Source organism: Cynocephalus volans, chromosome 11, assembly GCF_027409185.1.
Source record: "Cynocephalus volans isolate mCynVol1 chromosome 11, mCynVol1.pri, whole genome shotgun sequence".
NCBI lineage: Eukaryota > Metazoa > Chordata > Mammalia > Dermoptera > Cynocephalidae > Cynocephalus > Cynocephalus volans.
The window spans coordinates 23,998,028-24,010,607 of NC_084470.1; the positions used below are offsets into that span (position 1 = coordinate 23,998,028).

Sequence of the window (12,580 nt, forward strand, 5' to 3'; positions counted from 1 at the left end):
ACCCGAAACAGACCCAGACATACTCTCCTGCACCAAACCACATCTTCCCAGGACTTGCACCATTAACTATCCTTTGAAACAGAAGCAGGGGCTCAACTGCCTTATCAGGTAACTGGTACTCAAGCTCTTAGCTCAGTCTGCAAGAAGAGTGGAGATAGGACACCTAAAGGCAGAGACCTCTCCCCTAGGGAAAGGCCAGGTTGCCCCTCTCTCAGTGTCTCTGTCAAAACCCTGTTGGCAAAATACGAGGCTTGTTTCTGGGTGGTTTGCCAGTGTTTGAGATGTATTCCTTCTCCATTTGCAACAGTCCTGGAATGACTTTTTAGTTCTCTTTGCCGCCCCGCCCCCGCATTAGGGGAGACCTGAGACCCAGGAGCATTAGAGCGCTGTTAACACAGCTCGTCAATGGCCAGAAGCACTGAAAGCAGCTCTGAGACTACCAGAGCTCCCTAGAACCCAGAACCAACAGACCCCACTACAGCAGGCCAGGATTCAGTGTGATTTTTCCTCTCCATTCTTCAAGCTGAAAAGTGGTGATACCCTCTCCGTAGTAGGAAGTTTGTGCAGAGCTTTGAGCTCAAGTTCTGCTGAAAGGGACTGTCCAGCTCCAGAGAGAGATGGGGACAGAAAGCAAAGGGTAAGTCTGACTACAGCCCTGACTGAGCTGGAATTCAGCCCATGAGTGCTGGTGCAGGAGTCCCTGATGCAGATGAGAGTGCCTCCACCAGGCCTCTGGCCCATAACCCCACCACCTTCCCTTTCCTGTAAGCACAAAGCCTCAGACCCATCCTCCCAGGGGAGCTTAGGGTCACCCTCTGAGACACTGGGCACTATCTGGACGGCTCACAAGCAGGTTAACCATCAGAGCTCTCTGGAGAGATGGTGCTGTTCTGAGAGGGTAAAAAGAAAATGGTGACAGTAAACACGAGTCCTGTGTTGATGTACAGTGCACATATGTGTAACCACAGAGCACGGTGCCAAGGTGCCACTGGACCTCAAGAGAAAACAAAGGACAGCAGAGACACAAGAGAGAATATTTGTGCAAGAACAGCTGAGAGAAGTTGAAATTCCTGAAAGCATATGTTGTGCTTTTAAGGATGGTTAATTTCAACAAAATCCACTCTTAAAAGCAGGGGCAGAAGGTGACCTCCCCAGACCTGAGTTCTAATCCGGGCTCTGACATGAACTAGCATGGCTCTTTAGACTGATGCCCAGAAGTGCTCCCTGGCCGCCCGCCCCCATGGAGGAATGAGGTGGTCGGCACAGATGGTCTCTCACCACTCACCCAGGCAGTTTCAGACCCCATTGGTCTTCACAGGCAGACACTGGTGAAATTAACGGTGGCAGTGGGCCCCACTGCACTCCTGACCCAGCAATGTCTCCACTACCCCCATATCACCTCCATAATAAACATATGGCACCCTCGTCATTATCTTTGATAATACGTACTTATTAAGTCATGGATGATCAAGTTCAAGGCAAATGTGGACTTTGACCTAGGGCAGCTCTCGTGCATGGAACTTTGCCAAATCATCCTCAGCAGCTTTAGCACTGACCTGGCAGAGTCATGACTGGTCAACAGCAGTGGGATCTAGGTGCTTCCACCCCTGTCCTTCAAAGGCAGAAGGAGCAGTGCAGAGCAGGAGGGGCTGTGGGACCCAGAGCTCCCCTTTGCCCTCCTCTGCCGCTCCAGAGCTGGCTCACTGGAGTCCAGCTGCAGAGGGGCATCCTTCCAGCTCCATTTGCTGTTGCTCATGCCGGTGTCACAGCCCATTACATCCAGCCAATTACATCTGATTCCTCTCTGGAGGGTGCTGGGCAGGGCCACTGCGGGGAGCCGAGGAGGCCCGAGAGGCTTCTAAATGAAGTAGCCTGTTGGGAAATCCTATTAGGAAGCTCATCTTACAGGGCTGCCGTGTTAATGACCCTGGCCTCCCCTGACCGTGAGCAGAGCAGGTCTCCCTGAGGCATGAGGGGAGGCTGTCTGGGCCATGGCCTCCCCACTGCTCACCAGCCAACTGCTGATGGCCCAGGGAGAGCAGAAAGGGCTCCTCAGTGCCCCTGAATGTGGCTGCCATCAGAGCAGCCTGACACACATACACACGCACACACGTGTGTGCACTCAACACACACATACACACACATGCACGCACACACTGCCTCGGGCCCCCACCTTCACTTTCAGCACCTCAGGATGAGGAGGTAGGGGGGTGCCTACAGCTGCGGCCAGAAACCCTAAGGGAGATGGAAAGAGGCCCTAGAATTCTGGAAGAGGAGCTAAATTAGGTACATTTTTCTCCACCTTTGAATTCTGCAGATTTTTCTCTCATCTCCCCCAGGCTTATAAAGTGGCTCATCTGAGCTGCTCAAGTTGACAAAGGCACTGAAACTGCTGAAAGGTTCAAAATGTCCCTTGGGTTTCCAGGCATGAAGGAATTTACATGTAGGTGGAAAATTACCAAGGAAAAAAGTCCCCACTTGGGGAGGGGGAGTGAAGAAGCAGCCAGGAAGGAAAGGAGCCGTCTTGGGTGACAGCAGGGAGTGTCTGGCCTGAGGAGAGCCCATGGGGCAGCCCAAGGCAAGGTGAGCAGCCCAAGGTGAGGTTGCCAGCCCTGACTCAAGGGCTTCTGCAGGCAGGTGGGGAGCAGGAGAGACAGACACATTGAGAACTGCTCTGTTCTGCAGGCATTGTAAAGACCCTGCCAACATCCAGAGGTAGAATGGTCGTAGCTGGCCCAAGAGCCCTGGAAGAGCCCCACAGACTCCCAGTAGTGGGACATGCATCCTCAGCCCCAGCCCTGGTTTGCAGGCCTGAGCAGGACACAGGAGTCCTGCAGGTTTGACCCTGCCCCTGTGGCCAGTGGCGGCACTCCTGGCATTCTGAGGACATACCAAGGGACCCAGCTGGGGCTGTCCAGCTCCAGGGAAGGTTGCTCTTTTCTGGAAGTCTACCTTCAGCTTTCTGCCCCCTCTCCCCTGCCTAGAACCATTCTCAGACTTCCTATCACCGGGGGCAACATGTCTATACTCCGGCCTTCTCGGGATATCTTCCTCCTGCTGGCCTGCAGGCTCGTGCTCCATCCGTCTGGCTGATAGCTTGCTCCTGCAGTCCTCTCTCCCAGCTGCCCTCTTCATCCCCTCAGACACTCAGTCCACCCTGTCTAAAAATCCCACAAGCCCAAGTATCCCTTCAGTGACTACCTTCAGGGCCCCTTTCTTCTGGACTCCAGCCACAAAGATGGTGCCAGTCTGCAGCTTACACCCAGGGTTCTTGGCTTTTTAAAAATCCACATGTCTGGGGCCCACACTAGACTCCATAACAATCTCACAAGGAGGCACCTGGGGATGTCACTTCATAAAATCTTTCCTGGGGATTCTCATGCCGACCCTGGGACCAAGGATTGCTGGTCAGAAGACCATTGTATTCTCAGGCTTCTTCTCTCTTCACTTGGACCTCCAGCTTGCAAAGACCACCTGCCTCAAAGCAGGTCACATGAGCCACACTTTTCCAACATGTGTTACTGGCCCGCTAACCTGCTGAAGGACGGTGGCTCACTCCCATGTGCTGTTTTCACTGGTCACTGCTTGACAGTCACGGAGCTGGCCTGGGCAGGAGCAGGAAGGTGGTGACTGATCATTCAGGACTCCTGCTGACCTATGTCTCTGGATGGGGACACTACATTCCACCTTCATTCAGGAATTATATTCCCATAATAAGGGTGATTCAGAGCTTCAGGACAATGACACTTAACAACATATAGCATTGCATAGATTACAAGATATTCCCATTACATCATTCTACTTTTCACATACTCTGAGAAGTAGGCAGAGAGGATAGGACTGTAAATAAAAAGGGATTTAACCTAAAACCTCCCAGCAAGTTCACAGCAAAGCCAAGACTAAAACCAGCTCCTGCCTCTAGGTTAGTCTCTTCCACCTAAGCACACCCTCTTCCCTTTTTCATCCACCTGCACCTCCTGTGAATGACAGCCCCAGACAATGACAGCCTGGGCATCGTGAGTTGGCGTGTGCCTCTGCAGTGGTAAGCCCCACGATCCTGGGGCAGGGGCAGAGGCACGGGAGGATGGCAGGAAGGATTACGCATAGCATTGTCATTTCCTGAGTTCCAACTGTAGCTGAAGGGGCAGGCTAATGAGGTAGCTCCTTCTGGAAGCTTCAGAGACTGTGTCCTGGGAAGGAGAGCCACACCCTCAGGGAGCACTCAGGGCCTGAACAGATCTAAGCCCCATGAGTACAGGGCTCCAGCTAGGATCAGGCTCCTCAGAGGTTGTCGCAGCACCTGGTACCCCTCCTGGGCATCCATATGGGACCCGGGAGCACCACAGGCAGATAAGGAGCTTGCCCCTGCCACATTCCTCAGCTGATGCAGTATTTCAGGGTCCGCAGCGCACAGAAAGCTCACCGAGCTCTGACTCTTGGCCTCCGGGGTGCAGGGAGAGATAGACCACATGGGACCTGCACAGAGAACTACTTAGCCACCAACCTCAGCAGGGAAAAGTATGTGTCAGTGGCAGTGGAGGAAGGGGAGACAAAGCTATGATTTCTCATGAAATGAATCCACGATACTATAAGCACAAAACTTGAAATTGGGGCACATCCGCGTGCACAAGCTCCTGCACCCTCCTCCGCTCTGCTCCCCCTGCCCCCCCTTCTCTCCTCCCTCCTTCCCTTCTTGCAACAGGAACAGCTCGAGGCCAGGACCACTCTCCGCTGGCTGGGCTGCCTAATTGGTCTCCAGGTATTTCTGCACAACCAAGCGACTGGTCACCATGACTTTGACAGGAGAGGGTTTAGCAGAAGCAAAGTGAAAGGCAAGAGAATATGGTTCTCTGCCCTTCATGAAAGTCTGTCTTTCCAGAAAAATAGCATGTAACCAGCAGCAGAAGAGATATTCTTCCTGCCATCCTGCAGATTTAACACGAGCAAAGTCCTAGGCTTAAATATCCAGAAGAGAAAATGTATCAGATTGACACACCTGTGTGAATCACAGAACTGTCCAGGCTTCACCCAGCAGGTTTGGGGGACACAATTCTCAGAGCTGTGTTGCAAGAAAGCAGTTGGAGGCTCACTGCTTTTCACCTGCAGTTCTCTGGCATCCACCATTCTCCCCAATCCTGGCCTCCTGAGGATTGGTTGTACTAGGTAGGCCACCCTAGAACTACTGTGAAGGGCCACCGTGCCCACTTGGCAATGCAGTATGAGCACCCAAAGTGGGTGGGGAAACTTCCCTTGAAAACACACCATGGGGACCAGTCACAAATCCCACCACATGCACTGCCCACTCCCCATCGAAGGGTGCAGAGTCCTGCCAAGACTAACATCTATGTCCAAGGGTCCCTTCATCTCCCAGGGGCAGCCCTCTGTGAGTCCTGGGCAGGGAAGTCTGGCTCAGCCTTCAGGGCCCAGTTACCAGCAGAGTCAACGACAAAGAATTTGGAAGATGCAGCTTAAAATCCTTGAGACAGGGGAGGAGGGGGCTTCTCTGCCCTTGCAGGGCACTGAGCTCAGCCAGGCTGCTGGACTGTTGGACCCATGATGCCACCTACTTGCCACTCTCCGTTCCCAGAAATGCCACCACAATATGGCTGTCCACACCTCTAAAAGGGCCAAGTGATGGTGCCCTGGGCTTCCTGCTTCCTCCACCCTCCCATGGGTTTACAGTAAGCAGTTTGTAAGGTCAAGCCAGTTTCACAATAGCTTGAGACTAGGAAAGTCCACCAAAACCCAGGAGGGGGTTAGGGCTTGGTAGGAAAAATGAAAAGAAACAACTTGGATTTACATATTTGTCCCCACAGGCTCTCCCAGGACAACCAGAGGAAGTGACTGACAAGCAGCACGGACAGCAGAACCCCCCAAAAGAGAAAAGTTCCAATTAGCCCAAAGAAATGAGAGCCTGTTCCCAGAGTCCCAATTAAATCAGAACCAATCAATGCTTGCTCCGGTTCCTGCCGTTCTGCTCAGGAAATAATAAGAACAACGAGAAGGCCCCAGCCAGCAAGTATAGTGTGGCAGCCCTTTGAAGCCCAGAGAAATCACTCGTGCACTGTGCTTTGCAAGTGTGCCGGGCAGCTGCTGCACCTACACCTTTAAGAACTCGGCCTGGTGCCTTGGTCCCCACTCAGACCCTGACTAATGCCAAAGATGGCGCCCCCACCCCACCCCCAACCAACGGGACAAAGAAGCGAGCTGTGGGACTAGGCAAGGCTGGTTTTAAAACTGTCTATGTTGATTCATCGCTGGATCTGCCACTCTCTCTCCTCTGTTTCCACACCATCCATCACGGGTACCATAACGAAGAAATCCAATAAAGACACAAAGGCACAGCTCTCAGCTCTCAGCAGGCCTCAGAAAGGCTGTGCGAGTGCTCTGGCCCAGGCAATTAGCTGAGTCCAAAGGATTGCAGAGCTGATGGGCATTAACAATCTTGTGCTGGCCACCACGCCTGCAGGTGTTTGGGGAGCAAAACCAGTGGGGGAGTAAACAGGCACGGGCTGCTCTGGTGCTCAAACAGGGTGGGGGTGACAACAGAGAAGAAGTCTCACAGGAGGCTCATGATGGAGAAGAGGAGGGGTTGTTAATACAGTCCCCAAACTCCAAATGACTGGGGTCAACCCTAGTGATATGTCAGAACCAAGGCGGTCATTTCTGAGGTCCTTGTGGGAAACCTTCCTCTTAAAAGAAACAGAATCTTTGAAGGTCACCAACAAAATTTAATAAAGGAAAGCAGTCTTCTCTTCCCCAACCCTGGATGCCCCTATGTTCAGTTTCAAGCACTTAGGCAAAAGATAAGATGTGGGGCCTCCGGATCCTTCTGTTCACTCCCAGAGCAGACTGAGCCTGAAGCCAGTCCAGCACACTTATTGCCACATGCTAGTCATGGGGTCCCCAGGGCTGAGGAGAGCAAATGTGAGCACACAGTAGCCTGACACCCCAGACTGCAAAGCTTGCACCACTGTGCATCATTCAGAAGCAAAAGGTAATGCAGCACATGAGACTGGCCCACTCCCATCCCAGTAGCTTCATCTCATTCCAGGACCTGGCATTGAGCCCCTGGAGCAAGACAGCCAAGCCAGAGGGCTTTGAATTAATGAGCTACATGGGTTCAGCACCAAGTTGAGTGCTGTGGGAGCTGGACTGAAATGAACTAAAATATTTTCCAAATTCAGTCACTTCTCAATTACCCTTGAGTGAATTGTCCATGGCAACCCAAATTCTCCATGGCCCAGAACCCGGGGCTGGATGCAGGATGCAGGAGTGTGTGTGTGTGTGTGTGTGTGTGTGTGTGTGTGTGTGTGTGTGTGTGTGTGTGTGTGTGTGTGTGTGTGTGTGTGTGTGTGTGTGTGAAAGAGAGAGAGAGAAAGAGAGAATGTGTGTGTTCCATAACTAAATATAACCAACTGGTTATTAAGTTATTTTCCAATGTTTGGAATTCTCCCCATCTCTTCCTCCCAGCATGACTATGAACGATCTGGTAGGGCACAATTAGAAAATCATCAGGCCTAGTATTGGGGGTGGAGGTTCTCCAGAGCTTTATAATAAACCATTAGGCTCTATCTGTTCCTGTGCAACCCAAAGGTAGGAACCTTGCAGACTTTAGCCCTGTCCCAGGTGGGAAGGAAGCAGAGGCCTCAAGAGGCCCCAGGGCTTACCCTTGCAGGCTATGCTGTTCTCGGGCTCATAGCCAGGCTTGCAGGTACAGCGCCCGATGGGCACCATCCATTCCCCATCCCCGTTGCAGTAGAGTTTGATGGGCACATCCACTTCCTCTGCGTTGGGGATGCATGTGCCCCGAGCAATCACCAGAGATGTACTCTCTGCCCCTGTCATGGTCTCTGGGAACACTGCAAAATTTTGCACAATGCTGGGACACTTTTTGAAGAAGACGCGGACAGAAAGGAGAGACATACAGGCTCCATAATCCTGGAAAGCGAGGTAAAAACCATTCCGAGTAAGAGGCCCAAAACTTCTGACTTCTGTGTTGACTTTCATCAATCTTCCCCCAAAGTCCACCTGGGAGAAGCTCTCATCTGCAGCAATGGTGTCTACTTTGAGGTAGGGGGCCTCAGACCAGAAGGCTGACTTCTTGGTGGCAATGACTGAGTCAGTCTCATAATAGTACAAGTTGAAAGTCTCCTTGCAGGAGCCTGGGACATTGGGGAGGCTGCTGCAGTCTCTCACAGTGAAGCGCATCTCTGTGTAGATGCGATGGGCCCCCCGCCGGTTGATGAAGGTGGTGAGCAGCCAGTTGTTCTGGTTGGGCTCAAAGACATTGCACACCTGGTAGGTGCGGATGGTGTTCAGGTTTTCATCGTAGCCACTGACTTCTTCCCACTGTAGCAAGCACACACATGCAAAAACACAAAACAGAGAGTGAGAAGATAAAAAGAGGCAGAACAGAGGAGAATCTTGGGGCTGGAAGGGGCCTTAAGAGCTCACCAGTCCAGCTGCTTGATTTGAGAAATAAATACATCTAACCACAACTTTATTTTAAAGATCTCCTTATAAGAAGACTTCATATTTCTCTGTAGCCCATCCTGAAATATAACAGACTTCATTGTAGAAAGCCTTTCCTTGTCTAATCCATAACTCTCAAGCTATGACTATGGTTTATTACATCCTTGGAGACCACCTACAGCTTTCAGCCTTGTGTGATGGCAAGGACTTTCTTCCTCACTGCCACAGCCTCTACTGTCAACAGCCACTCTGTGATTAGGGTTCCAATTACGTGAAATCCGTGCCTTGAAAGTCTCCATCTCTAACCCTAATTTTTTTTTTATTGTGGTCATACTCTTATATCTATGAAAAGCACATGAATATAAAGCTTTTCAGACCTTCTAGCAAACTTAGGTTCTCATAAACTTTTGTTTTACAACATCAATCTCTTTGAAAGAGCTAGACTGTAAAGCTGGTAAGTGTGGAGGGTGCTAAAAGAGACCTTTAACAAAGCAAATTAAGCTCCATTGTATGCAAATTTTAGGCAAAGAGGAAAATGCTGGAGGTTGTTGCTTAGGGAGTAAGGAAAGTTTCCTAATAAGGGAGAGAAGATCATAATTTACATTAGGAAAGACAGCTCTCATTTTTAGCAGCCCTATAGACTGGAAGAAGAGGGAGGAACAACACATTTATTAAGTGATGTCTTTCAATCTTCCCCAAAATTTTGAGAACTAGGTACTGTTATACCCAATTTGAAGATGAAAGGACATCATGTAATTCACCCATGATCAATAACTATATGAGATGAAGAGGAGAGGAGCTACAAAGAAGTGCATTGAATAGCTGAAGAAATTCACTTAAGAACTTCTAGAAGATTATTTCAGCAACAGGTAATAAGGGCCGGGAGAAAGTGGGGAGAGGTCTGTAAAGGCACTGAGCATTCTGGAGCAGGGGTCAAAGAAGAGTTGCTGGGCCTTTCTTCCTTCTTTGTGCTGGGAGAACAAAGGAGCTGAGGAGGCAGCTGCCCAGATCTGCAAGTTGTCAGGACCCTGATCTCTAGAACTGAGGGTATTCCCAGGAATAAAGTTAAAGTTACATTCTGCTTGCCTAAAAGAAGTAAGGAAGAAAAGAAATTAAACTTCCTAAAGTGAGAAAAGAAAATGAATTAAGACCCTTGAGTATTCAGCAGTAGTGATCAAGGTAACCAAATCATACCCATTTATTTAAATACTGTGCTAATTGCTTATTATTCACAAGGTGGAATTTAAATATGTAAACTAGAATTCTTCACTAACAGAGATAAAAGCCAATTATGTGTGCATGGGAAATATGCTGTAGCTGCTTCTAAAAGCAGTTAAGCCCCTGTGGAGTCAGGAGGACAGAGGCAAGGCTGTCCTTCAAACTAGTGCCAGGACATCTGAAAACCAGGCCTACTGTGCAGGGGAAAGAAATGGGCACATGGAGAGCTGGCCCTATACACCCACTCTGTAAAGGGATCTCACTCACGGCTGCTCCTATGACTTGAGGCACCTGAACTGCAGTCTATCCAAGGCCCCACTGGCCCCCAGCCCCTTCCAGCACTACCAGAATTCCAGTTCCCTCCCCAGCCTGAAGTCCTTGGTCAGCTCCTTCCAGGATCTTTGCACCAATTTTGGGCACATGGCTATCCTGATTCATTGCCCTAGAGAAAGTCTCAGCTCACCCCTGCAAAACACCCAGTACCCCATCTCTCACTTGATCCTCACCCAGCCTCTGTTCCTGGCCCAACAGCATCTCTCCCAGCTGCCCTTCACCTTCTGCAGTGCCAAGGACTTTAAATGTCCTAAACCCACACGTCTACTTCCCACCTCCAAGCCAGTTATCATGCTGCACCTTCTACCTTTCTCTTCTTTGCCCATGTTACTCCAGTTCTAGAAAACCTCCCTCATGCTCCCCGGGCTGGATTGGATACCCATCTTGGCACATTTTCAGTGCTCCCATATCACTGTGTCCCCACTGTAAGGACATATGCACACCAACACTGGGGCATCTCCCCCAGGAGCTGGTGAGCCCTGTGGGGCCTAAGTGCATCGCTGACACCCTGCAACAATGGTCCTGACATAGCCTGTGTGGTGCGTGCCATGCTCCGCAGGTGGACCCCTCTGCCCCTCCCAGGCCCTGCCACGGGGCCACCATGGGACAGAAGTCTCAACTCCGGCTCAAGGAGAGGATAACTCCACACTGTCAAGCCTCACCAGGGCTTTGCTTAATTTTTTATTGATTCTCTCGATGTAGAGGAACCTCTTTTTCTTCCTTCTGGAAGACTGCATTATGTTCTATTTAAATGCGTTTGTTAAAGTTATGTTCTGCTCACCTGTTTTTTTGGAGCCAGAAAGCAAATATATTAGGAAGAAGAAGTCACTGACAGTGTTTCAGATCAAATTTTCAGACCTCCCTCCCTTTCCATGATGGTTCTGAAACATTTTCCCAATTGACCCTACCTGAATTTTGAGGGGAGAACTATTTTCTTTTGCTGTTCTGCAATTGCTTAAACACAGCAGATCTCACAATCCATTATTTTGATTGGGGCTCAGCACAAACGTGGGGCTCCTTTGCTGGTGCACAAGTGAAACACGTGGCCTCATTCAGGGTGGGACCTGGTCACAGCCAGAGTATTTGGCCCCACCAAGATTAATGCAGCTCTGCTTGGGAGCAGGACAGGAAGCCCATTCTGCGGGGCTCACCTTAGCACTGAGACTGTCACCACCAGTCAGTCTTTAAATAACAGAACGAGGATTTCCACTCTCACGGAGCTGGGATATTGAGAACATTTATCTTAGAAAATGACACTGATTGGTATTGTAAGACCCAACAGAGGTAATTGTTTCAAACATTAACCTCTCTGGGCCTCAGTTTTCTCATCTGTAAAATGAGGAATCATACTGGGTGACCTCAAGTCATAAAATTCTACAGATCTAATTGATTCCATGACAGCTCCTAAGGGAGCAATCAAAGCAAATTAGAGGGAATACAGCTGTATATTCAAAGGGAAAGAGCAGAAAGAAATTAAAAGAAAGGAAAACGACTCCCTGTTGTTTTGGGAAAGGCCATCATGGAGTCGCACATTAATTTCTTTTTCTATTTCGTTTTTCTTCTGTCAGCAGGTGCTACAGGGGTTGGTGAAATAAGTGATCAGAGTGGGCTATAGGAGGTACAAATGCTTTTCAGAGCAAGTGGCAATTAAGATTGGGGGCCTCGAAGAAAGAGAAGATTTGGGTTCATCGAGATGAGGGAGGAATGGCATTCCTAGCAGGGAGGGACAAACATTGCTCTTTGTTTTTGATACTTGGAATCAGTCTCACTGCATTATAGTTATACCTGTTCATTCATCAATTAAAAAAATATTTACTGAATGTCAGCTCTATGCCAGGTGTTCCATTAGCCACTGAGGATATAGCAATGTTTGGGGATATAGCAAAGCTTATAATCCAGCAAGAGAAGCAGAAATTAGAAAATGGTTATTTAAATAACGAAATAATTACAGTTGCACTAACTGCTGTGAAGGAAAATTATGGGGTACTAAGAGCAGGGGTGCACCTGATATACAGAAGAGTGTCAAGGAAAACTCTCCAAGCTGAGAGAGGACAGATGGATGGAAGTTAGCCAGGAGAAGTGTGTGTCTGCTGGGGACAGAGAGGAAGCGGCAGAGCATCTGGGTCCAGGAAAAGCAAGTGCAAAGGCCCTGTGGTGGGAAAAAAACCCTGGTGCTGTTGAGGAATGAAGCCAGTGTGATAGGAAAGTCATAAAAAGCTGGAGTGAGACTGAAGGGATGAATCAGGTCAAGAATTTTGAATTTCATGCTGAGTTTTAACTGGAAGTCATTGATGAGTTGTAGTGAGAAAAATTGTGTGGGTGACCAGAGCTGAGTTTTTAAAAGATCTCTGATGCAACATAGAGACTGGGTTGTAGGGCCACTCAAGTGTATGGGCGGGAGAACTGGAGGTCATAGTAGTGGTCCAGGCAAGAGGTGATGGTGGGCTGGACCAGATTAGTAAAGACTAGAAAGATTTTTGGAGAAATCTCTAGGCCCTGGCTGAGCCAAGTGTGGGGGAACAGACGAGACCCAAGGGGCCATGTGTCCCCTGAA

At 49.6% G+C, this 12,580-nt stretch overlaps 1 protein-coding gene across 1 annotated transcript in view; it reads right to left on the minus strand.

Annotated features, from left to right (window-relative positions):
* EPHB1 (EPH receptor B1) overlaps nt 1-12,580 on the minus strand; it is a 291,595-nt gene that overhangs the window by 259,311 nt on the left and 19,704 nt on the right. Inside the window, exon 2 of the mRNA XM_063115389.1 lies at nt 7,671-8,352. Coding sequence (XP_062971459.1) covers nt 7,671-8,352 — 682 coding nt within the window. The remainder of the gene's footprint in view (nt 1-7,670; nt 8,353-12,580) is intronic.